Source organism: Lemur catta, chromosome 10 (genome assembly GCF_020740605.2).
Source record: "Lemur catta isolate mLemCat1 chromosome 10, mLemCat1.pri, whole genome shotgun sequence".
Taxonomy (NCBI): Eukaryota; Metazoa; Chordata; class Mammalia; order Primates; family Lemuridae; genus Lemur; species Lemur catta.
The window spans coordinates 1,932,090-1,955,997 of record NC_059137.1 but is presented as its reverse complement, the minus strand read 5'-3'; the positions used below and the strand labels follow the sequence as shown (position 1 = coordinate 1,955,997).

The following is a 23,908-nucleotide window of genomic DNA, read 5'->3' as shown; positions in this document are numbered from 1 at the left end:
CAGAATTAGAGTTCTGAGTTGCATCCTTTAGGAAGCTGGGATAGCCTTTGGAAGCTTTTGTGTGGTTTTGAGAATAACCGTAGTCTTTCACATCCCTCCTTGAGAATAAAAACATTGACGGAAAAAGTTAGGTTTGGAATATTATCCACATGCAGCAGCTAAGAGAGGTGGAATTCCATGAGCTTCTGTCAAATACGTGGTGATACCAGCAGCAGAGTGGGGAGGCCCTGCTTGTTAACACACAGGATTCTTTCATGCCTTTCTTCACAGTGACACGAGTGTTGTTCAAATTAGATTCTGTTTAAATCCTGCAGTAGCTTGGAAAAGTGTGGTCCACGAGGACACATTTGATCATTATCTGCTTTTTCTCACCACTGACCCCGATTCAGTATCACCCAAGGTAGTGTTGTGTAAGGGGAAGTCTTGCAGTGGGTGGGGCCCGTCAGACCCAGGCTTGGGTGCTAAGCAAAGGCCTAAAGTTAGAAGGCATCCCCAGGAGCGGGGCTGCTTTGGCCAGGCAGGCGCTGCCTGCAGCCCTGGGGCCGGGCCTCCCTCCTTGGCCTTGAGTAGATGGTTTGTGCACCTGCAGACAGTTACACATTTGAGCCCTCAGGCCTGTGAAGCCTAGATTCTGGAAGGAGCCTACATAGTTCTTATTTCCACATGAGGAAGTTTAGCCTTGAGCTCTGGGAGCAGCAGAGCGAGAGCAGCCACGGACTCACGTTAGGTCCTGTGCAGGGACCCGGCCTGGGGCCAGCTGCACTGTGTGTGTGTTTCCTTCCAGCTGCCGTGGTGTCCAGTCGTGGGCAAGAACGAATCCGTTTTTCCATGGTTTCACATTATCTGCCAGGCAGTGGCAGAGGGTTGAGGCTTTTAGACATGGAAGGATGAATTCTAGCTTCTACCCAGATCACCTCATCTGTCTTCAGATCTTCATGTGTCCACTTGGGCCCTTCCTTAGAGACAGGTCTGAAAACATCGTAAATATAAAACGTAATCCTCTTCTTGAGGCTGGCTGTAGCTTTAGGACCCATTTACGTGGTTGTAAAGCTTTACGGAGATGGCATCTGAAGCTGGACACAGGCATTATTCAAATCCTGATGTCTCCACATTGGAGACATCAAGAAGCAGACACCTAACAACCCCCGCAGAAGTCGCCGTGGTCCTTTGGGGTTGCCTGTGGACATGCTGGTGCTCTCTGCCCAGAGGTGGTCTCCTGAGCAGGGCCAGGGCTGTCAGTCTGGGGAAGATCCCACCGCAGGCCTGGTGAGAGGCACCGCCGTTGGTAGGTGGTTGTTTGCATTAAGGAAGCCCCACATTCAGTGCTGCTTTTAGAGAGCGTCTGTAACGTTTAGAGCTTGAGCTGGTTGCTCTGAGTTTGCTCTTGACTAGTATCTAATGCAGCCCAAATGCTTCCTCCCATAGGACATCTACAGCCTCTATGAGCCGCGATACAGGCCCTACGACAGTGCAGCATCTGCGTACGCTGAGACCTACCGCTACGCCGAGCCTGAGCGGCCCAGTTCCCGAGCAAGTCACTGCTCCGACCGGCCACCTCCCAGGTGGGGCTGCATCCACTCTGGCTGCTTCACTGTCGTACACAGTCTGATGTTTGTGTTGTTGACTGTGGTGGTAACTTAATGATTTGAAAAATTTTGTATCTGTAAAGAATTATACAAACCTATGCAATATATGTTTACATTTTGCCAATATGGACAAATTGCAGAATGTGCTTTTAAATTGAGTCAAACACACTGCCACCAGCAGTCATTAGCTGTGATGGTCAGTTAGCATTTGGCCACCTCCTAGTCAGGCCAGAGCCTGAGCAGGTCCACAGAGAAGCAGCCTTGGACTTGTGTGTGTGCGCTCTGGATGGGGTGCTTGTTCCTGCTGTCCAGGCACGTCTTGCTCTGGCAGTTTGCTAATGGGATATTCGCGGTCCTTAGACTGTAGCAGCTTTTATCTGTTGCAGACTTTTCCCTACCACTGAGTCTCCAGAGGCCAGGGGGTGCTGGTCACAGAGATGACATAGTCCTTAGATCCACCAGGCAGCACCAGAATGCAGGGCCTGAAAACCCACTTTCTCTCCCTGATACCACCACCTCTGCCGAAGGCCGGCAGGTGTCTTGGACCTGCTCGTCTCCTACGCTGGCCCTGCATGCTTTTGTTTGCAGTTGCAGAAATGGATTTGGGAAGAACCATGGCACCGTGCCTTCAGCTGAGTAAGCCTTTAAGCCAGGTCAGAGTCCTGCGTTCTTGGAGCAGAAGAGGCTGTTTTTGGTTTTTGTTTCCGCTCAGAGAAGTTGTCAGTGGGAGAACAGCAGTGGTGGCATGGTCCTGGCAGCTGTGTTCAGCTGTGCCTGCCTTCCAGAGCTTTTGCTGCACTTTCTCCTTGTCGAACCAGACCGAGGAGTAATGGTCTCACTGGTACAGGTTTTGCTACAAGGGTATATTGATTTTTAGACTTTGTAATACAGAAAAGTCAAATCATTATGAAGACTGTGTACCTATACTTTGTTTCAAAAGGTTTCTTATGCTGAGTCTTTGAGGTTTGTAGTGGCTTACCTGAAGACAAAAGGCTCTGAAAGTCTGCTCATTCGGCTGGCCCAGGTGTACACTGCCGCAAAGGTACACCCTGAACCGTGTGTAGCGGGGCATTCTGGGTGCTTTATGAAGCACAGCAGCACAGTGAGAGTTTGTCTCTCAGGAGACTTCACTTGAGATAAAATTCCCAGGATTTTAGCTACTGTGTATCACCATGTCACCAGGGAGGTGGGACCTGATGTTAATGTGGTTGTCTGACTCCAGAGCCTGCAAAGTGATGGCGGACGGGCAAGTGTTTTCCAGAGCCCTGGGAGGCAAGAGAGGGCAGAGGAGGCAGAGCTAGGGTGAGCTCTCGCTGGCCTGGTTTCCTTCACCTGCCGACCTGCAGGTTCACGTAGGATGATTTCAGGCAGCCAAAGGCAGCTCCATGCTGTTCAGAAGCCTCCCCCAGAGGCTAGTTCTGGTGCCATGGGAGTGATTTTGTCGCCGTAGAAGCTAGAATTCTCTTCTGTCAGCTGTCCCGCTGCTCCCGCTGTCTTCAGTGCTTACTGTGACCACTCTGTCCTTCCCCTCTAGGCCGCACACGAGCACATGCACGTGTATTTGGTCTCAGTGCTGATGTGTGGTACTAGCTTGTCTGTCTGCACCAGTGTGCTCAGATCATGGCAGAAAGTGCTTGAGGTTAGAACGCCTCGTTTGCTGTTGTGAGCGTATCCTTCCTGACAAATAGTGGGGCTGGAGAGCAGTGCAGCTGCTGCCAGGTGGCAGAGGGCCCGGCCGTCCACCCCGGCACGCCGCACTGCTCGGCCACAGTGACGGCCCTGCCAACCAACAGCCCGGGTGGTCACTCTAGACTGCATCTGTGTACATGGCAGTGGGTTCTGGAACCCCCCGCTCTCACGAGCGCTGCACCAGCCAAGCAGCCAGGCAGGGCTGAATGACCATGTGGCTCCTGTGACAGTTCCTGAAGGATCATGAGAAAAGTCACATTATAAAAATCTGATATTGTATAAAACCTGCCATTAGGCTGCTTGCGGTGGCTCACGTCTGTAATCCTAGCACTCTGGGAGGCCGAGGAAGGAGGATCGTGTGAGCTCAGGAGTTCAAGACCAGCCTGGATAAGAAAATTTTAAAATACTCTTAAGTCCTTTTAAGAAAATCTTTTAAGTACCAGAAGTTCTGATAATTGATCATTTTGCTAAATGTGGTTTTTCTGTAGCAAGAGTCAGGGTCATGGCTTGGTCTACGAAGCCAGCCTAGGGGCCCCTGTAGGAGTCTGACCACAGGTCAGCTCCAGGAGACACAAGGGGTGACCCCGTCCTGTCCTGCTCCCAGGAGCCTGTGCTCAGGCTCTCCGGCGGGCACACCTGTGAGCGTGCAGCAAGCATCCGTCAGGCAGTCTGGCGTAAAGGCGTTTTCATTGGCATTTTAGGGTGGTTTGGTGGCTCAGTGTGCTTTTTTCTTCTGCTAAGCATGATATAAAAAATTTTAGGACCTATTTTAGTGTTGACTTTTATAGCATGTAGCAGTGAGAACACCAAAAGGGTCAGTTCTTTTTTGCTGATTAGCTCTTAAATATTAATAGTTACTTTACTGAGGTAAATTTTAATTAGCAGTATGGTGAGGAATGCCATAATCTCATCCAGGTTACTGTTTGAATCTTCTAGTTAGAATTTTTTTGTGACCAAAGTGCTTTGATATGCTTTTGCTCTTATAATTTGTATAATTTGTATTGTCTGATAATCACACTTTAAGAAACAGGTAACTTGTTTTTGAACAGCATTGTGTGTTTTTTCAGGCAAGGGTATCCTGAAGGATACTATAATTCCAGAAGTGGGTGGAGCAGTCAGAGTGATCACTATGCGAGTTACTACTCCAGCCAGTATGATTATGGAGGTACGTTTAGGAATTTTTAAAAGTCAGCCATTCACAGATGGATTGTCTGAGAGACTGCCGCGCTCTGCGGGGTGACTTCTGAGAAACTTTCCTTTACTAGTCTCTTATGTTTTTATCCAAGAGCCAAAGTTGTTGAAGATACTTTGCATCTGAAAATAATTGTATTGATATTTTTCATTAAGAAATCACACCTTAATTACAGCATGAATGTATCTCTATCACATTGGCAGTTTTCTTTGATTTTCTAGCAAATCGTAATCATCACTAGTTCCAGAGCCACCTTTTCCACATGTGACTACTGACATGTACATTGATGAAAACAAAACAAAGGGAGAAACCAGCCCCTCAGTCTCACCAGCCATGTCTCCCATGCTCAGTGGCCTCAGGAGGCTGATGGCTGCTGCATGGGACAGTGCATACATGGCCGTGTTGTGGGTGTGGCACAGTGGCCCTGTCCCTGGGAAGAGCTGCTGGTCGCTCCTGCCCTGGCTGTGTCCTGTGCTCCTGGCCCTGCAGCCCCTCTGCGTCCCGCTGGGGCCAGCCCCGCCCTCGGCTTGCTGGAGGGCTGCTTCTGCCCTCTGGTGTTTGTGCCTCTTTTAAATGTAATTTCTGTACACAGTTGTTAAAAGTGTACATCCCGTTTTGTTTATAATGTTAATGTGCCCTTTAAAGTAACCTTTTAATATTGAGGTGATTTTTAAAAAATCTTCCGGATCACATTAAGGAGAAGAAATATTAGTAAAATTTATAGTTACAGGATTGGCTATTAAGAAGTAGTAACTATGAAAAAGAATTTAATAAAGAAGTCTTTTAGCATCTCTTCTAAAGTTATCTTTTTAATCAAAAAACATTTGTATTTGGAGAAAAATTGTGTAGTAAATACACAGGCAAGACACAGCGGAGGTCCTCTGGGACCTCGTAGCTGCCCCGTGTTCTTTCAGGAGGAAGGTTTGGTTTCTCCAGGGGTCCTTAAGCGTTCTTAGGTACTGGCAGGGTGCAGCTTCTGTCGTGAGATCCAGCGGAGTTTCTTGTTCTGCATATTACTGCATTAATCCATTACGCCCTTGCTTACAGACCCAGGCCGCTGGGATCGTTTCCACTACAGTGCTAGATTCAAGGACCCCCGCGCCTGTGACCGGAGGTACTGGTGTGATGTGGAGTACGACCCGTACAGGAAGGAGCACTATGCCTATGGTGACAGGTTGGTAAGCCACACTGGGATGAAGGAGGCTGGTGGTGAACAAACGTTCTTTCTTATCTGTCCTTGTGTCTTTGGAGTTTATCAAAGAGCTCTAGTTGTTTGGGGGTTTCTGGTGAGCAGCTGCCTAATGTTTTGGTCACTGTCTGAGAAAGGAAGGATGGACTAGGCCCTCCTGGCGTTGCTAGCTCCTGGGCTGTCAGAGGAGCCCCGGCCTCAGAATGAGTGCTCCTGCAGTGGCTTCAGAACCACCTGGGGTCTAGGCTCACTCATGACTCGTCCCTCATTTGTCATGCCTGCACCCAGAGTTGTGACCACGGTCAAGATGCACTTGAGTTCTCTAAAATCCTGAACCCGAGTCTGAGCTGTGGGCTGCTGTCATGTGATGCAGGGTAGTGTCAGCTCTAACTCATACTCTTTAGGGTAAAGGTGTCTTGGAAATGGCAGGGTGGCCAGGGGGTAGGAGGACCTGCTGGCCTTGGTCTGTTGTCTGGCAGCTGCACGTCGTGCCCCGAGCAATCCTCCGAAACTGCCCTTTCTTTGCCTCTGGCTCCTCCTTCCTCCAGGCCCGAGAAAAGTGACGACCCCTGGCGGTATGACCCTCGCTTCACCGGGAGTTTTGACGATGACCCAGAGCCCCACAGAGACCCATATGGGGAGGAGGCGGACAGGCGCAGCGTCCACAGTGAGCACTCGGCGCGGAGCCTGCGTAGCGCGCACAGCCTGCCAAGCCGCCGCAGCAGCCTCAGCTCCCACTCGCACCAGGTGCGCTCAGCAGAGTGGCATTCAGGGCCGGGGGGTTGGGGCGAGGGTCTGCCGCCCCGTCCCGTCAAGCACAGTTATCTTTGTTGCCGTTCTGGCAGCATACCTCAAGTCTCACTGGTGTTGGTGGGGAAGTAATTTACCCATTTGCTTTGTTTCCTAAGAGTCAGATTTACAGAAGTCACAATGTCACTGCCGGTTCCTATGAGGCCCCACTTCCTCCAGGCTCCTTTCGTGGTGACTATGCCTACGGCACCTACGGCAGCACTTTCCACGGTGCCCAGCGCTTCCCTGAGTGTGGCTACCCCACAGACAGCGGCTGGTCCGCCGTGGAGCAAGGTGCGTGCGCAGCAGGGCAGGGGGACGCTGGGTCCCCTGCGGGGTGGCTGCCAGCCTGGGGCCAGGATGCGGAGTCAGGGCTGTGACTGGCATTTGTGACAGGCTGTGTCCCAGCCCGTCCTTGTGAGTGGCAGAGCGAGTAAGGACAGGCCGATGCCTTCCCTTCGGTTATAGCGGGGCTCGCAGGGCTCGCAGGGCTGAGAGCGGCTGTCTGTCCACACGTGCGTTTCTCCAGTGTGGTTCCGAGCACGGCCCACTCCAGGCTCCTGGGTGGCCCCTGATGGTGTCTCCAATGTTGACCCTGGCGAGTAGTTTGGAGGGAACTTCTCATTCCCTTTGGAAGGCTCCTGTTCCTGGACTTGTCCCCGGCAGCACATTCTAACTTCCCTTCTAAATGTTTGGCCAAAGGCTGTTTGGGAAAACTGCAAAAATATACGTAAAGTTATAAAGAATATAACAGGGGCCTTCCTTTCTTAAAGTATTACTTCAGTTAAAGATTTTTTGTTTCTTGAGACAGCGTCTCTGTTGCCCAGTCTGGAGTGCAGTGGTGTCATCACAGCTCACTGCAACCTCGAACTCCTGGGCTCACACGATCCTCCTGCCTCAGTGTCCTGAGTAGTTGGGACTACAGGCACAGCCACCATGCCTGGCTAGTTTTTCTTACTTTTTGTAGAGACGGAGTCTCACTATGTTGTCCAGACTGGTCTCGAACTTCTGGCCTCCTTAAATGCTGGACAGGCATGAGCCACTGTGCTTGGCTCTTAATTTTCTTTTTGATTCAAAGTGTTGACTCTTGTCATTTCTGAGAGGTGCTTGTCAGAAGGTGCATTTGTGAGAGAGAGCTCCGGAGCAGGGAGGGCCCAGGAGGAGCCCCCCTTACCTGTAGAAAGGGCCCGGGAGCTGTCTATAGGAGCTTTTCCATTGTAGACGAGAAGGGGTCTCACTTTTAACGATTTAAACATTTTTCTGACATATGCTTAGGTTCTCCTTCTTTTACTGTAGATGTTTAACAATTATTGCAAATATTTAACAATTTTTTTTTTTTTAGACAGAGCAAGACTGCCCCAGCCTCCTGAGTAGCTGGGACTACAGGTGCACACCACATACCCAGCTAATTTTTCTTTTTTTCTTTCTTTCTTTCTTTCTTTCTTTTTTTTTTTTTTTTGTAGAGACGGTTGCTCTACAGTTGCTCAGGCTGGCCTCAACTCCTGGTCTCAAGCCATCCACCTGGGTTGGCCTCCCAAAGTGCTAAGATTATAGGTGTGAGCCACCACACCCGGCCAACAATTATTGACTTTAAGTTGAAAGTCGTTTTATAATGCTAAATCTAACATGATTTCAGCTGTGTGGTCACATTGAAAATCTAGGCATTGATCTGGCTCAGAAGCATTAAAAGTGACAAACTGTTTCCTTTTCAATTTTTTTAAATATAGTTCCGTCAAGACCAACTTCTCCTGAAAAATTTTCAGTGCCTCATATCTGTGCCAGGTTTGGCCCTGGTGGCCAGCTTATCAAAGTGCTTCCGAACCTGCCTTCAGAGGGACAGCCCGCGCTGGTTGAGATCCACAGCATGGAGGTAACGCCGCGGGGGCAGCGTGGCTCCACTGCTTGGCTCACACTTGTGCTCTGCAGCTGTTACCTGCAGCTGCCAGTTGTTGTGTCTGGACATACCAGCCATGGAAATGTTTATTCCTATGAGTCTTCAAGTTGTAGGTTTTTTGCTGTGTTTGCTGGTACCATTTTCCTCCTCGAAGTCAGCGTTTGAAGCATCTGCTTAGGGTGTTAGACTTGGTTTTACTGCGTTTGTGTCTCTGTCTTGGTTCGCGTCTGTTCGCTCTCCTGGTAACTTTCAGTGATGCTGAGGTGCTTCTCAGTGCAGTGCTGGTGGGCCAGGTGCTGCCTCCCTAGGGCGCCTGCAGCCCTGGCCGGCCTCTGCTGTTACACGTGTGGGGGCCCTGCTTCAGAGTATGGGGGAAAAAATGGATCTCACTACGTAAAGTTTGGAAATCACTGTTGTAGCCCAGACATGACTGTTCCATTAAACAACCTTGAGCCTTCACTGCACGTGGTGGCACAGGCCACCCTCTCGGGCAGTGTCTGTAGTGCAGTCTGGCAGTGTAGCCAGCAAACGTGGCTCAGGCATGCACTGCATACTGTCCCATGTGAGCGACTCTGTCCCCCTCCTTGTAGACCTTGCTGCAGCACACGTCTGAGCAGGAGGAGATGCGAGCATTCCCGGGGCCACTCGGCAAGTACGTTCTTGTTGGGAGTTCCCTGATGTCTGTGCGGTAGCAGTTGCTGAGCTTGGCCTCAGAGACAATACTGTTCACTGCATGTTTGTTCCTTTGCAGAGGTGACACCCATAAAGTGGACGTCATTAACTTTGCACAGAACAAGGCTGCAAAGTGTTTGCAGGACGAAAATTTAATTGACAGAGAGTCTGCAAGTCTTCTTTGGAATTTCATCGTTCTCTTGTGTAGACAGAATGGGGTATGTGTGTTTTTACTCCTGCCGTGTTTCTCTTCGTTGGCCTTTAGTCTTGGGGCTGCTCGGTCCTGCAAAGGGCCTGGGCTGGATCCGTGTCCTTGGCTGTGGGCAGTGGGCGGTGCCGCCATCAGGGGCTCCCTCGGGACCGGGCGCCTTAGGAACAGTTTGGGGATGTGGGAGAAAGGAGAAACATAGTTTTGGGGTGAGCTGAAGTTTTAGCTCAGCTGTTGTCAGCCTTTTAGGGGGACTGCGGGTACATCTGTCATGTCCCTGGCTGTGCCCAGAGTGTGTGTAATGTGTGTTGAGGATCCTCACCGGACCAGCAAATTTGTCACCTCACTGGAAATTCTGTTCCTGGTCAAGCCTGTGTGCTCCCTCCCACCCTGTCACCCTTACAGACCGTGGTGGGAACAGACATCGCGGAGCTTTTGTTACGAGACCACAGAACGGTGTGGCTCCCTGGGAAGTCCCCCAATGAGGCAAACCTGATTGACTTCACTAACGAGGCTGTGGAGCACGTGGAAGAGGAAGAAGCTGGCGAGGCCCAGCTCTCATTCCTCACGGACAGCCAACCGGCCACAGCCAGCACGCTGGAGAAAGAGACCGAGAGGTTCAGAGAGCTGCTGCTTTATGGCCGCAAGAAGGTAAGCTGTCCCCGAGTCACAGAGCCCCAGGTGTCTTCGAGTGTGCACCAGGGGAGGGGCAGAGCCTTGCTCTCGGGTGCGTCAGTGGTGTCCTGGGTCTCGCCATTTCATGAGATGTCCAGTCCCTCATATGTCGTCTCTCTGAATGTGTGGATGTTGGTTTCCTTTAAGTATTGCCAGTGACAATGACTTGCACATTCTGTTTCCAGTCATTCATCAAGTAAATGCGTGTGTTGAGCACAGGCTACATCCCTGCCATGTGCCGAGTCTCAGGGTTAAAGACATGCATGAGACAAACCCGTTCTCACAAAGCTGGGTGGGAGTTGGGGGGACGTGCCGAGCGCAGGCCAGGCATAGGCTCATCGTGGCAGAGGCCGAGGGCCGGTGTGTGCCACCGGGCAGCTGTAGTCACTCTGGTGTGGAGGGGCACTGGGGTCCCAGAGTGCCTCCAGAGCCCTGCAGGAGGGAGGGAGGGACCGAGATAGGAGCCTGTTCTGGGGAGGGGAGGGACGTGTCCAGAGTGAGCCTGTGGGACAGTGTGTGCGTGGGAGGGGGCTCCGGGGTGGGCGTCGTCTGTTCAGGACTCACTCAGGGTGAGAGGCTGGTCTTGCTGGCTCGGGTGGCTCTGAGCAGCAGGGACACCTGATAGGCCTGGAATTCTCTGTGCTCACATATCCCAGTGAACTGAGGAGGGTCCTATGTGATCATTGTGTCTCAACATGGACATTTGGCAACTGATTGAAACCTGTCAGCTTTGACTAACATTTATCTCTTTCTTGACGTCTGCCTCTCAGCCGGCAGTTGTAGGCGTTGAGGTGTGTTGCCCCCTGGATTACTTAGGGTAAGGGGGGCTGGCTGTGCTGGGCAGATCCCCACAAGGGGCCCGTGGCACCTGGCATTGGGAGTGAAGGTTGCCATGTGGCGCCTCCTGGGGGCAGGACGGTGTGAGCACAAGGGCACTTCTTGGTTGTCCCTGCTGGTTCTTTATGCTGAAAATGGGTAATAAAAGCAGTGACATCTACTGTAGGGACTTTGAAACTAAGGAAAATGATGAAGTAATGGATTTTCTTTAATATCGAACTGCCTTTGGTGGGCTTTTCTCTCAGTCTGCTGTCAGCCCTTTCTCCCTTCCTGTCAGTGCGTACACAGCACGTGGCAGCTTCCTCTGCTACAGTCACCTGAGTGACTCTGGTGATTGGCACAACCACTGAACTGCTTTGCAGGACGCCCTAGAGTCCGCAATGAAGAATGGCTTATGGGGTCACGCTCTGCTGCTTGCCAGTAAGATGGACAGCCGGACACACGCCCGCGTCATGACCAGGTACGGAACCTCCCGGCGCGGGCTGGTCGGCTCCCTGCGGCACGCGGGTGCCAGCACTGCCTGTCACGGACGGCAGGTGGGTCTCACTCCTGCTGCGGTGCTGCCGCACAGGGACTCAGGCCTGCTTGGCCCTCCTCGTTGGGTCGTATTGCTGAGGGTTTTTAAGTTTTGTTTTACTAACTGAATGGTTTTTAACACATTTTTCTTTTCTTTTCTTTTTTTTTTTTTGAGACAGAGTCTCACTCCGTTGCCCGGGCTAGAGTGCCGTGGCGTCAGCCTAGCTCACAGCAACCTCAAACTCCTGGCCTCAAGCGATCCTCCTGCCTCAGCCTCCCGAGTAGCTGGGACTACAGGCATGCGCCACCATGCCCGGCTAATCTTTTCTATATATATTTTTAGTTGTCCGGTGAATTTCTAGTTTTTTTTTTTTTTTAGTAGAGACGGGGTCTTGCTTTTGCTCAGGCTGGTCTCAAACTCCTGACCTTGAGCAATCCTCCTGCCTCAGCCTCCCAGAGTGCTAGGATTGCAGGCGTGAGCCACCGCGCCCGGCCGTTTTTAACACTTTCTGTAAAATCTCAGTGAATTCCTTCATCTTTAAGGGTTTGTTTTATTTTTTTAAGTATTGAGATGTGTACACTTTGCCTAAACACGAGTCTAATCACTAAATAAAAAGGCTAAGATAAGATTTTTTAAAAACTGAGCCAGAAGTAGATCTTTTTGTTTTTGTGTCTCCCTAGGTTTGCCAACAGTCTTCCCATCAATGACCCTCTGCAGACCGTGTACCAGCTCATGTCTGGACGGATGCCCGCTGCGTCCATGGTATGTGGCGGCTCGTGATGGCCCCTTTCCGTTTGGCCTGTGCTCTGAGCAGGCTTGCTCCCGGAGCTCAGCGTCACGAGTTACAGTGCTGTGCCCTTCCCAGGGTAAGGGGCTGGGTTTTTTTCCCCAATTTTAGTGTTGTGGAGACGAGAAGTGGGGAGATTGGAGGCCGCACCTCGCCATGGTCCTGTCCAACTTGAACAACAACGTGGATGTGGAGTCCAGGACGATGGCCACAATGGGCGACACTCTGGGTAGGTCAGGTGCTGGGACCGGGAGGGGGTCCTGGAGCGGGTGTGAGGGCTCGAGGTGCGAGTCGTGGCAGGGGTGGTGAGGACCGCAGGATCTTCGCTCCTCTGGCCTGTACTTGTGGTGTCTCCCGCTAACCCTCCGGTTTCTGTGAGGAGTCCCAGTGACAGGGACTTGGCCTGTTTTATGTCTCTCTTCAGCTTCAAAAGGTCTCCTCGATGCTGCACACTTCTGCTACCTTATGGCCCACGTTGGATTTGGGGTTTATACAAAGAAATCTACAAAACTTGTCTTAATTGGATCAAATCACAGGTAAGGAATCAAGTAAATGTAGTATCTGTTTTCCTTTAGAAAGAAAAAAAATGCCTCTCCTTTAGCTAATTCGGAGATGGCCAGCCTCACGTCTTTGTCACATCGTGGGACATGCTTCTGAGTTATGTGCTCCAAGGTTGACTATGCCAATAACTGGCCATTTTTTTAAATCAAAATAATTCATTTCCTCAACAGTTTGCCGTTTTGCAAGTTTGCAACCAATGAAGCTATTCAGAGGACAGAAGCCTATGAATACGCCCAGTCGCTGGGGGCCCAAAGTGGCCCCCTGCCTGACTTCCAGGTGAGCAGGCATCCGCATGAGCTGGCGGTCAGTGCTGACCAGCTTTGGGTTGTTTAGGGTTTTTGAGTTCTTATGCAAAAAATGACGGAATTTTTGGGAAATCTTGTTGGGAAGACATTTGATCTATAGTGCTCAAATACCAAACCATATTGAATTGAGAATTTTTATTTGCATTTTGGTTCTTAATATTTTAAACATTACAAACCTTCAGTACTTGGTTTCAAGAAGTTTTATATCAGCTATTTTTAGTATTTGGGGAAGGTGTTATCTGACACAGTGTGTGTGTGTGTGTGTGTGTGTGTGTGTGTGTGTGTGTGTGTGTAGAACACATCTAAAGCACTAGGAGAGATGCTTCTGGTACGTTTGCAGCCGCATGGCGGGCTGTGGTCTCAGGGTGTCTCTCTGAGTGTCGCTCTCATTGTGAGCCTAGTGGCTCTGCTGCAGGTGTTGGGGGGAAAGTAGAGCAAGTTTCTCAAAAGCTTAGTTGTTTACTTGGACCTTACAGCATCCCAGGGAATGGAGGCTGGTACGTGGTTGGCGGGCAGGGAAGGGAGACAGTGTAACCAGAACATTCGGAACAATTCATAGCTTACAGGGTGCTGTTAGGAATGACAGGGAACGCTACAGGGTGCTGTTAGGAATGACAGGGAACGCTGCAGGACAGCTGAGCTTTGTTTGTTTGTTTGTTTTAGGTGTTTAAATTCATCTACTCTTGCCGCCTGGCCGAAATGGGGCTTGCCACACAAGCCTTTCATTACTGCGAAGTGATTGCTAAAAGCGTCCTGACGCGGCCCCACGAGCATTCCCCAGTGCTGATCAGCCAGCTGATTCAGGTCTGTCTCTTTGCCTTCCCCCCCGGCACTTGCTGACTGGGCCACTGAGGCACTTTGGGATTGCTGGGCTCGGGGATGGCCTCGTGACCTGGATGCTCATTGTAGTGGACACTCGGAACCTACTTCTTGGATGGATGAAGATCTTGAAACGTGCTTAGGCAAAGATGCTGTGTTTTGCATCTTAGCATGGGGATTCTCAGGCACTCGTGCCAGGACAGAAATTGGGCAGTAAGCTTCAAAATCAGAAGGACTTGCCTCCAGGACATTCCTATTTTGAGGCAATTTAGTCTGGTGGTTAAGAGCTTAAGCTGCTGGGTCTGGAGCTTGACTGCGCTCTGCGAGCCCCACTCCTTCCCGTGAAATGGGGCCACGAGGCCACCAGGAGCCCAGTGAGGAGTACACAGGGCAGGGCAGAAAGCACTGGGGGGAGCCCGGCACGTGGCGGCCCAACAAGGCTGGATCAGGTGTTTCCCCTGCCCCGCTAGCTCCATTTTTGAAAATGTGCTCATGTGATAGCTGCAGAAATTTATTTTGGAAATTTTAAGACCTATGTCATAGTACAAAGAATAATTAATGAGTCCTTATGGCCTTGTCCCCCAGCATCACCAGCTGCTAATACAAGGCCAAACTTGTCTGTGCCACCCACTGCCCCCTGGCTTTCATCCCCCTCTGCCCCTACCGCACCCCCCAACTCCTAATCAAAGAATACATACATTCCGGGTCAGTTCAGCATTTTGACGCATAAAGTTGAGTCTGCGTGATCAGATGGCAGCCGCAGGAGCTGCTGATCACATGCGCGTGGCCGGGGGCTGCCTGCAGTGACCTCATGGGCAGGTTGTTTCTGATCACCCAGTGTCTTCTGTTTGGGGCCTGTCATGTAAGCACACTTTAGAAACATGTACATGGCTAACTAAAGCTTTATCTCTAATTTAACACTGAAGCTGCATTTGTTCGAGTACGGTATGTTTTGAAAATGGTTTTGCCTGCCATCACCTGGTTGTAACTGGGTCTTTGTTTTTCGTGTGTGTCTAGGTAGCTTCCCAGTTACGACTCTTTGATCCTCAGCTGAAAGAGAAGCCAGAAGAGGAATCTTTTGTCGAGCCTGCTTGGTTGGTTCACCTGCAACATGTGGAGAAACAGATCAAGGTACAGTGTTTGCTTTTACAACAGGACAGCCTTCTCTTAGGACTTGGCACAGAGACATTTGACAAGGTGGTTTTTGTCTCTGTTGTTGTCACACTAAAAGTATTCAGTCTAAACAAGGTAGTCATAGAGTTTGCCTGTCGTTAGAATTTCGTAATTCCCAGAATGGGCATTTGTGGCGTAATGCTCTCCTGAAGTAGCGACGGTGGCTCGGGCTGGGGAGAAGGCTGTTGCCGTGAGCCACAGGCTGCCAGACGTGCGTCCACAGGCCGGACTTGGTTCTCCTTTAGGAGGGGACTGTGGTGTGGAGTCAGGATGGAGCCTTCCCCCAGCAGTGTCCCAGCACGCCCAGCTCTGAGGTGGGACAGTTGGATGGTCCAGGACTCGGTCAGCAGGCGGATCTGGAGACTGATAACCTGCTGCTGGTGGTGCCGGCGCCCAGCACCGATCAGCTGAGCCAGGGTGTGCGGTTGCTGCCCTCAGGTGAGCCCACGCTCCCGGCTGTCCGGGCAGGTGCCTGCGCACCTTGCCAGGGAACTGCTGTGCACGTGGGATGCCTGTGTTTTGCTGCCAGGAGAACCAAGAACGACAGTGGTTTGGGCAGCTCCTCTTCTCCTTCTCCTCACGTGTCCTCTCTTGGGGAGCCTGTCACTTCATGGCTGCAAATTCCCATATGCTGATGACCCTGCCATTCCCACCCCAGCCAGCCCTGTGCCCTGGACGCCAGCTATGTCCTCAGCTTGCCCACACACTTGTCTGGGGACCTCTCAAACGTGCCGTCTGGACTGGGGCCCTCCACAGGCACTGGCTGCAGCCTGCTCCTCCTCATCCACCCCGTCTCAGGAAGGGCAGCCCTGATTCTTCCAACAATTGGGGCCCAAACCTCCTGCTCTCATTCGACCTCTAGTTTGTCAGTAAATCTCGTCAGTGCGTCCTGCCCATGTCACGCTCTCACTGCCTGCCTGGATGAGCACCCTTCCTTCCCTACCCGCCTCCTGCACTTACCCCAGACTCGTCTGAGGGCAGGACAGGCTCCTCACAGTGCCTGCAGGCCCTGCAGCCTCCTGCACTGCCCCTCCCGTTTCGTGCTCCAGCCGTGTCTGTGACCCATCCGCTGCCACCTCCCCTCCTGCCGTTCACCCCTCTTCATCCGTAGCTGCTCTGTCACCACTTCCCGGCCAATTGTTTATCTTAGCTTTTATTTTGTCTTCTTAATTGGCTCATCCAAGCCCCATCTCCCCGATCAGGACTCCTCGTCTGTCCTGCTGATGCTGCATCCGGTGCCCGCGTGGTGTTGGCAGGCTGCAGCTGTCCCTGGTTGTGTGTTGAGTCGGATGGAGGGAGGGGTGAATGAATGAGTGGTCTGTTGGACTTGTGGCAGTGGAGGAGAGGAGTCAGTGCACAGAGCAGAGCTGTGTGCCCAGCGGCCACTCACCAGCTTGCATTTGGGTTTTGCAGTAGACTGGAGCCTGTGCCTCACCTCGTGCTTGGTGACGTGCACACGCATCCATGCTGCCCCCGACCCCTAGGAAGTAAATGTTCTGCTTTTCTCCAAACCACTGACGGGGCGGTGTTTTCAGCACTTTGTGCTTTGGTTATTGGATCTCGCACCCCTTAATGAAAGCAATGTGGCTTTCACTCGAGTTATTTCATTCGAAATAACTAGTAATGTGTTTAGTGTATGCTAGTCACCTCCTTCTAGTGACCAAAGTTAACCTCTGTAACCTTTGACTTCTTCTCCACTGCCCCTGTGCAGCTCCACAGACGCTCTCCGACGGCCAGCTAGCCAACCCAGCCAGGGTTCCAATGTTCCCGGTGCTGCCGCCCCCAGGCCCCCCCGAGCCGGGTCCTGGCTATGGACTGCCAGGGTCTGCACCTGGCTTCCCAGAGCCCTCCAGGCCTGATCCTGCAGCTCTGTACCCTGGGCCTGGCCTGCCACCTGGCACCCCATCTCTCCAGGAAAGCAGACAACTCCAGGAGTCCAGGAGCACAGACCCAGGTGGGTCTGCCAAGACGCTGTCCCGGGAGCAGAAGCTACACTGGGTCTGGTGTTCAGGGGGAACTGGGGGAAGAGACTGAAGTAATTTGAGCTTGGAACAAGTTATGTTGCCTTAATGTAGACCAGCAATTCTGGAAGTTACAGACTGAATGGGTTAAGAATCTTACTACAGTAGGAATATTAATACTAGTTTTCTTTTGTGACTTGGCTTTTTGTTATAATGTGAGCCTATGTGACCATTCAGAGCATGACAGAATGACTGGGCTACTCCCAGGGTCTGTGTTCAGATGGCCTTTCTGAGCTCCTTGTGAGATGCACAAGTGGAGTGTGAACGTCTGTCTGGAGGTGGATTGGGGGATCTCATCTCTGGTCTGTGCCTGTCTTTGTTTGGACAAAGCAAAACATAAGCCAGGCTTTAAAAAACAAGATAATTTCCAAACATTTGGGAAAATTTTTCAGTGTTGGTCTCTGAAAACAGCACTGTGGTGAGCCCAGGAAGAAGCTGGTATGTTCCTTGACTTGTGTGTCACAAAACGTCCTGCTTCCTTCTGTTCCACATCCAGTGGCACTGAGGTCACGGTTGCCCTCTTTCCCGTTGACAGGGACACTGCCACAGGAGGTGCCTGTTGGAAACTCACTTTCGGAGCTAAGTGAAGAGGATTTTGGTGGAAAATTTGCTAATCTGGTACTTCCCACATATTTTAACTGTTTTTCATGAAGTTCATTGAGTAGTTACCCAAACTCCTTGTTCAGGTGTACATAGAGAAATAATAAAGGTGATAAAATTATTTTTTAAATTGTTTCTTAAAGAGGAAATGCTTCTAGATAGTTTTAATCCTTAAAATATGAAGAGTTGTTGAAAATGTTTGTAAGGAAAGACCGGGGAAGAGAGACTTCAGTAGTGTAAAAATAGTTGCTTTAAGTAGAAGAAATACCCAGAAACAACGAAATCCCTTACTAATTTTAACTTTTCCAAAATGGAGAACTTTCTTCATTTCTATACCTTTTCTTCTACAATAGAATTTCTAACATTTTCACTTTTTTCCTAAAACTGAGTTTCATTTCACCAGACATATTTGGTATAAATACCTCGTCTGTTTACCCTGATCCTAACCAGGAGAGACAGCTGTTTTCATACAGCCTGCATTCTGGAACCTCTTTATGGGTACCCAGCTCTTTATGGCCATCCAATCAGTATGCGATTGCTGTAGTTTAAACTTTCATTGTATGTTTTACCAAAATATTCTGTCCCTGGAACAGTAAAAAAGAGGGTTTAAGTGTATTGAGAACAATGTAAGTGCACATTGCCCAGCCCTGCCCAGTCTTGTCCTTGGTGCGGGTGAGTGTTCTACTTCTTCCAGCCAGCAGTTCCCCGGACGCCAGAGTCTGCATTCTGAGTACCCCACACTCTGAACAGGGCTGCTTGTTAAGTACGGCAGCTCTTGCCCTGCCCAGGCGGAGGCTTCTGGGCACCCCGTGGCAGAGGCTGCATTCCTTCCTCAGTCCCCTCCCTGCTCTGGTCACTAGAATCAGCTGACCTCTTGGTGATGTTTGAGGGAACCTGTGTGGGCAGGTGCTTCCCCCACTCTCCTCTGGATCCTACACGAGGGGCCTCCTCTGCTTCTGTGTTGTCTTGGGACAGGACCCCTCGAGAACTGCGCAGGACTCAGAGACCCCTGCAGGATGGGATCATGCTAACTTGGGTTCTGCGCAGCCTCCTCTGTCTCTGACACCTGCTCCAGAAATGAAGAGACCTGGACAAGCTGTCAAGAAAGAGGTCAAAGAACCTAAGAAGGTAAAGCACAGCCCACCCCTGGTGTTCTCGTCCAGCTGGGCAGGGAGGGCCGGGGCTGGTTCTGAGCAAGCAGGCTCAGCTTCCCAGAGGCAGCTGTCCTCGTACACTGGAGGCAAGGGAAAGGCATTATTAGTTTCTTGGTTAATTAAAGCAAACATTTAAAATTCTTTTTATATACACAGTCAAGTGTATAAAGTGTACAACAGTGTGGTGAGCATGTATATATTTGTGCACACATGTAACCAGCACCCACGTCAGTATGAGGACACCTCCAGGCCCCCAGTTCCCTCATGGCGACTTCCTGTCAAACCCACCCCAGAGGGTGGCCAAAGGAGTCAGAGGGCAGCAGTTGGCTTGTTCTTGTTGTGTTGGTGTCTGGCCTGTGCCACAGTTTCCTTTCTCCCAGTAATAGACATTTGGATTATTTTCACTTTGGGGATATTCTCAATAAAGTCAGGTGAGCATTCTTGTCTGTATCTTTCGGTGGGTGAATGTACTCATTTCTCTTGGGTATGTGCCAAGGAGTGGAGCTTTTAGGTCACAGGATAAGTGTCTGCTCAGCTTTCGGGGACATTGCTGAACAGTCTTCCTAAATGGCTGTGGCAGTTTGCACTGCCAGCAGCAGAGGATGACAGTCCCAGCCGTTCCACGTCTCCACCAGCACTGGGTATCACCAGTCCTTAGGCCTTTAGCACGTTGCTGGGTTGGAGGTATTTCCCTGCTGAGTCATGATGCTGACAGAGCACCTTGTCCTGAGCTCATTACCGTCTCTGCTCTTCTGTGTAGTGTTTGTTCCAGTCTCTGTACACTTTTTAACATTTTTATTTAAATGTTAAATAAAAGCTGTGTTGCCCAGGCTGGTCTTGACCTCCTGTCCTCAAGCTGTCCTCTTGCCTCTGGAGTAGCTGGGATTACAGGCAAGAGCCACCGTGCCCAGCTTGTCAGTTTTTAGTTGGGTTGTTTTAGTGCCTTGCGGGAGGCCTCACTGCACTGTGGGTGTGAGTCCTGTGTTAGATGTGTGTATTGCGAACGTCTCCAGTCTGCACGTTGCCTCTGCACTCCCAGTGGTGCCTTATAAAGAACCTAGTTCTTCATGCTAATGGAGGTCATTTATCAGGTTTTTCTTTGATGGCTACTGTCTTAAAAATAAGCACACATTTAATTCAAAATGTGTGTGAATTGTGAGATAAAACATGACACATCAAACAGGTTTTCAGCAAACAGACTATTCCAGATCTCAGGTATAAGTTTATCTGCTCAGTAGACTTCATAGAGGAACAGAAGTGAGAGTGTGTAGGTAGCTACTGATGCTTTTTTGTTTTTTTAATTAGAAATGAAGTACAACATGTGAAGAATAAAGTAAATTTCCCCAACACCCGTGTTCTCGCAGCATGGGAAATGGGGGCACTGTGCTGTGTGGGACCCCACACTGCCTTCCTCAGCTTGCCTTCTGCTCCATGGAGCGGAGCATGTGCAGGCTTCGTCTGTCCGTGTTTAGACATGAGAAGCTCCTAAAGGCATATTACTGGTCTGACTTAACTATGGTAAAATGCACATACATGAAATTTACCACCTTAGCCATTTTTAAGTGCCAGTTGAGTGGCGTTGAGCGCATTCACGTTGTGCAGCCACCGCCCTCGTCCACCTCCAGTGCTTTTTCATCTTTCCAAGCTGGAACTCTGTCCCCCTCCCACAGCCCCTGGCAACACCCATGCTCCTTCCCATCCATGTGGGTCCGACAGCTGTAGGGACCTCATGGAAATGGATCATGCAACGTTTATCTTTATGTCTGGCGTATTTCACTGAGCACAACGTTTGCAAGGTTGTTGTCATGGTTTTTATGTTTAGAGTGAATCCTGGTTCTCTCGTTGGCTACCTGGGAAAAAAAGGACAGAAGCTTATTTGCCAGATGACAAGAACAAGTCGGTGAGTGTCATAAAATAAGCACAGTGGGGAGCGGGAGGAATTTTAATGATTTGTCAGTCACTTTCAGGACAGTCCTGAGTAGATGTTTTCTAAAGTTGGAAAGTATCATAATTTATCAGATTCTAATACTGTTTGGCTTCAATCTACTGATTGTTTTTCCTTTTTAAAATCTTGGCAGATTGTTTGGGATGAAAAGAAAAACCAGTGGGTGAATTTAAATGAACCGGAAGAAGAGGTAAATTACGATTTCAGTTACTATTGGGTATTACTAGGCTGTGACTGGAAGGAAAAGCCTTTCCTGCGCCTATACTGTGCTGGGTTTTGGCAGTCCTTTTGGAGCATCCTGTGGAATGTCCCGGGGGCGTCTGGGTGCATGGAGTGGCTTTCTGAGGCTGTTCCTCCCTCTGCAGAAGAAGGCCCCGCCCCCACCTCCAACTGCGTTTCCCAAGGCTGCGCAGGCCGCGCCCCCTGGCCCCACGGGGGTGAATGTGTTCTCCAGGAGAGCAGGTGAGAGTTTCCTGACGGTAGAGCTCATTTGGATAATTCACAGTTCAAGAGATATGGGAGTTTAGCCTTTGTAACAGGTATGAGATGGCATTTGTCACACTGCAGAAGGTGATGTCAGTGTCATGAAGATGAATCCTTGGGGGGAAGAGTCCAGTTCTCCAGAGTATCCAATACCCCGCAGCACACCATCCATCGGTGCTGATGAACTGCAGGCACAGAGTGTCGGAGGAGTCAGAACAGAACTGGAGACAGTGGCAGGAACCAGGAAACCTCCCTGGGGGCAAGAGCCCACACAAAGCTGCCCGAGGGCAGAGAGGCGCCCTCTTCATAGTCAGGCCACGTGTGGCTCCCAGGGCACCCTGCTTGCTCCTCTTCTGCCGCAAGGGAAACGGAGCTGTTGGAAGCCTGAGGTCACTTCCTGTATGGACCCGGTTTGCTTCCCCTCCCTTGTTGTAGCCGGAACTAGAGCTCGCTATGTCGATGTTCTGAACCCGCGTGGGACCCAGCGGAGTGAACCAGCGCTTCCTCCCGCAGACTTTTTCGCTCCACTGGCCCCGCTCCCTATTCCTGCCAGCTTCGCACCAAACCCAGGTGGGCAGGGCCTGAGTGAGCCCAGCGTGCTAGCCTTCTGGCTTCCTGACCTTTGACCTTCTCTCTCTTTGTGAGTCTCTGGCCTAAACCTCCCTTTAAAAGAATGACCTGACCAGCATGCAAAGAACCCAAAGTTTGTGCTTTTTTTTCCGATTTCTTTACCTTTTCCTCTTTGAGTGTACGACGTGAAACTCTTCTTCTTGGGATGTTTTAAATGAAATCCCAGCGAAGTTCTGGACAGAATGACGTCTTCCTGCACTCTCGTTCACAGATGCAGAAGAGCTGCAACTTGCGGACGGGGCTGGGGGGGAACAGCAGGCTCCAGCCGGGGGCCAGGCCAGTCCAGAGGTGAGCGGTGCAGCGGGGGTGGTGGTGGTGGTGGTGGGGAGGCACCCAGTGAGGACATGCCTGCCAGCCCTGCCCAAGACAGGTCCTGCCCTCTGCGGGTCGGTGTCCAATCTGCACAGATAATGTTCCACCCGAAACATCTGACGCCCGTGTGTGTACAGACGGAAAGCAGAGTAGAGGTTGCCAGGGGCTGGGGGAGGGGAACAGGGAGCTGCTGTCTAAGGAGTACGTAGTTTAGTTGGGGAAGATTAAACATTTCTAAAGATGGTTGGTGGTGATGGTTGCACAGCAGTGTGAGTGTGCTTAATGCCACTGGACTGTGCACTCAGAAATGGTCACAATGGTAAATTTTGTGCGTATTTTACCACAATAAAAAAATTTTATAAAGTTACTCTAACTTAAAAAAAGGAGAAGTTACCTACTAGTAATAAAAAATAAAGTATATTTTCACCTCAAAAAAACAAACAAAATCCCATGTGAAGTAGAACAGCTCAGCCCAGAGTCTCTGAAGTTGGATAGGCCCAGGTCTGATCCTGGTCCTCCACTCATTAGTAAATGCATGTTTTGTTCACTGTTTAAAGTGTGGGGTGGTCGCCAAACCTCTCTAAGCCTCAGTTTCCCCCTCTGTAAAATGGGAATAACAGTCGTACCAAATGGCAAAGCTGTCGTGGGGCCTTGAGGACTGTGCAGCACGCAGTAGGTGCTCAGCAGTGAGCTGTTGGGGTCTGGAGCTCACAGGACAGTGCAAGTGGGATGTCACGGGAGTTGCTCTCTTTTCGTGGCTTCTCACCACGGAGCCCTTTATGTGGAATGGGTGTTTGTAACCCGGGCCGGAGGAACAGTTCACTGTTTTTCTGCCTGGTGTGAAAGACTTTAAATTCCCTGGGATTTGGTAGTTGCTGCATTTCTTGTTTTTCTCCGCAGGTTTTAAGTTCCGCAGCACTGCACCCTGGCTCTGAACTCCCAGCGCCCCAACCAGACTGTTCCCAGGGAGGAGAGGTGAGGAGCACCGTGCCCGCGGCTGCCCGCGGCTCAGTTTTATTCTCCAAGTGCCTCTTCCTTTAAAAATGGATGATAATGGGCAGGAAAAGTCAGTATGGAAATGAAAACACGTCACAGTGTTGTATTCCTAGGAAAAAATTGCGATTATTTGAGCAAATCTGTTTAGGACCTCTAAATAGGGCATGAGGGGTTTGAGGTGGCCGTGGTAAGTCACCCCCAACGCAGCATGGAATGATCTGGAATTTCGTGATGCCATAAGGTAAAGCTGGCTTAGGGCAAGGGCTGGAGAGTTTCCCCCAGCCTTCCCCTAAAACTAATGGTTATTTCTTAACAGCATCACATTAAAATAGAAATTTTAAGCTAACTCTGGCTTTTTCCCCTTTTGAATTGTATCAATTCTAATGGCATCAAAAAGCTTTTGAAATTGAACTGACAGCTTGGACATGCATGTTGATTTTCCTGTCTGTGTTTTGTGTGTGTTCTTGCTGTTTTGTAGCTTTCGCGCTGTAGTTCAATGAGTTCATTATCACGTGAAGTAAGCCAGCATTTTAACCAGGTACCTGTGGCTGGCGGCTCTCACTCACCTCGAGGATGAGTTGTGTCGCTTTGTGTTTCCTTTAAGAGTGCCGGAGCGGGCGCGTCGTGTGTGCCATGCCGCCACCCCACCCGCTGTCTCACGCAAACACCATGTGGCCAAGGATGCAGTGTTCCTTTCTTCGAATGGCCTTAAAGGGATTCTGTTGTTAAATATCAGATGCCTTGATGATTGAATTGACCCCAAATGCTCATAGAAACGTTGCTCTTTCTCAATTGGTTTTCAAATGAATGGGCCCGGGGTGCAGCCTCCCTGTGTGGGCGTTCCTGGGTCAGGATGCTCTCCTCTGGGAGGAGG

General features: G+C 50.5%; 1 protein-coding gene across 10 annotated transcripts in view; it reads left to right on the top strand.

Moving 5' to 3' along the window:
• SEC16A (SEC16 homolog A, endoplasmic reticulum export factor) overlaps positions 1-23,908 on the top strand; it is a 37,813-nt gene that overhangs the window by 10,130 nt on the left and 3,775 nt on the right. For 6 of the 10 annotated variants that reach the window (XM_045563951.1, XM_045563950.1, XM_045563958.1 and 3 more), the window contains 27 exons: positions 1,426-1,562; positions 4,343-4,440; positions 5,515-5,641; positions 6,205-6,403; positions 6,565-6,739; positions 8,173-8,315; positions 8,930-8,991; positions 9,091-9,229; positions 9,625-9,870; positions 11,094-11,191; positions 11,929-12,010; positions 12,147-12,264; positions 12,460-12,571; positions 12,767-12,872; positions 13,565-13,705; positions 14,738-14,851; positions 15,139-15,331; positions 16,605-16,847; positions 17,450-17,532; positions 18,490-18,642; positions 20,491-20,568; positions 20,747-20,803; positions 20,979-21,075; positions 21,532-21,666; positions 21,938-22,014; positions 22,939-23,013; positions 23,513-23,572. In XM_045563951.1, the coding sequence (XP_045419907.1) occupies positions 1,426-1,562; positions 4,343-4,440; positions 5,515-5,641; positions 6,205-6,403; positions 6,565-6,739; positions 8,173-8,315; positions 8,930-8,991; positions 9,091-9,229; positions 9,625-9,870; positions 11,094-11,191; positions 11,929-12,010; positions 12,147-12,264; positions 12,460-12,571; positions 12,767-12,872; positions 13,565-13,705; positions 14,738-14,851; positions 15,139-15,331; positions 16,605-16,847; positions 17,450-17,532; positions 18,490-18,642; positions 20,491-20,568; positions 20,747-20,803; positions 20,979-21,075; positions 21,532-21,666; positions 21,938-22,014; positions 22,939-23,013; positions 23,513-23,572 (3,348 nt within the window). The remainder of the gene's footprint in view (positions 1-1,425; positions 1,563-4,342; positions 4,441-5,514; positions 5,642-6,204; positions 6,404-6,564; positions 6,740-8,172; positions 8,316-8,929; positions 8,992-9,090; positions 9,230-9,624; positions 9,871-11,093; positions 11,192-11,928; positions 12,011-12,146; positions 12,265-12,459; positions 12,572-12,766; positions 12,873-13,564; positions 13,706-14,737; positions 14,852-15,138; positions 15,332-16,604; positions 16,848-17,449; positions 17,533-18,489; positions 18,643-20,490; positions 20,569-20,746; positions 20,804-20,978; positions 21,076-21,531; positions 21,667-21,937; positions 22,015-22,938; positions 23,014-23,512; positions 23,573-23,908) is intronic. The other 4 variants (XM_045563959.1, XM_045563957.1, XM_045563956.1 and 1 more) reach the window with 2 other exon arrangements.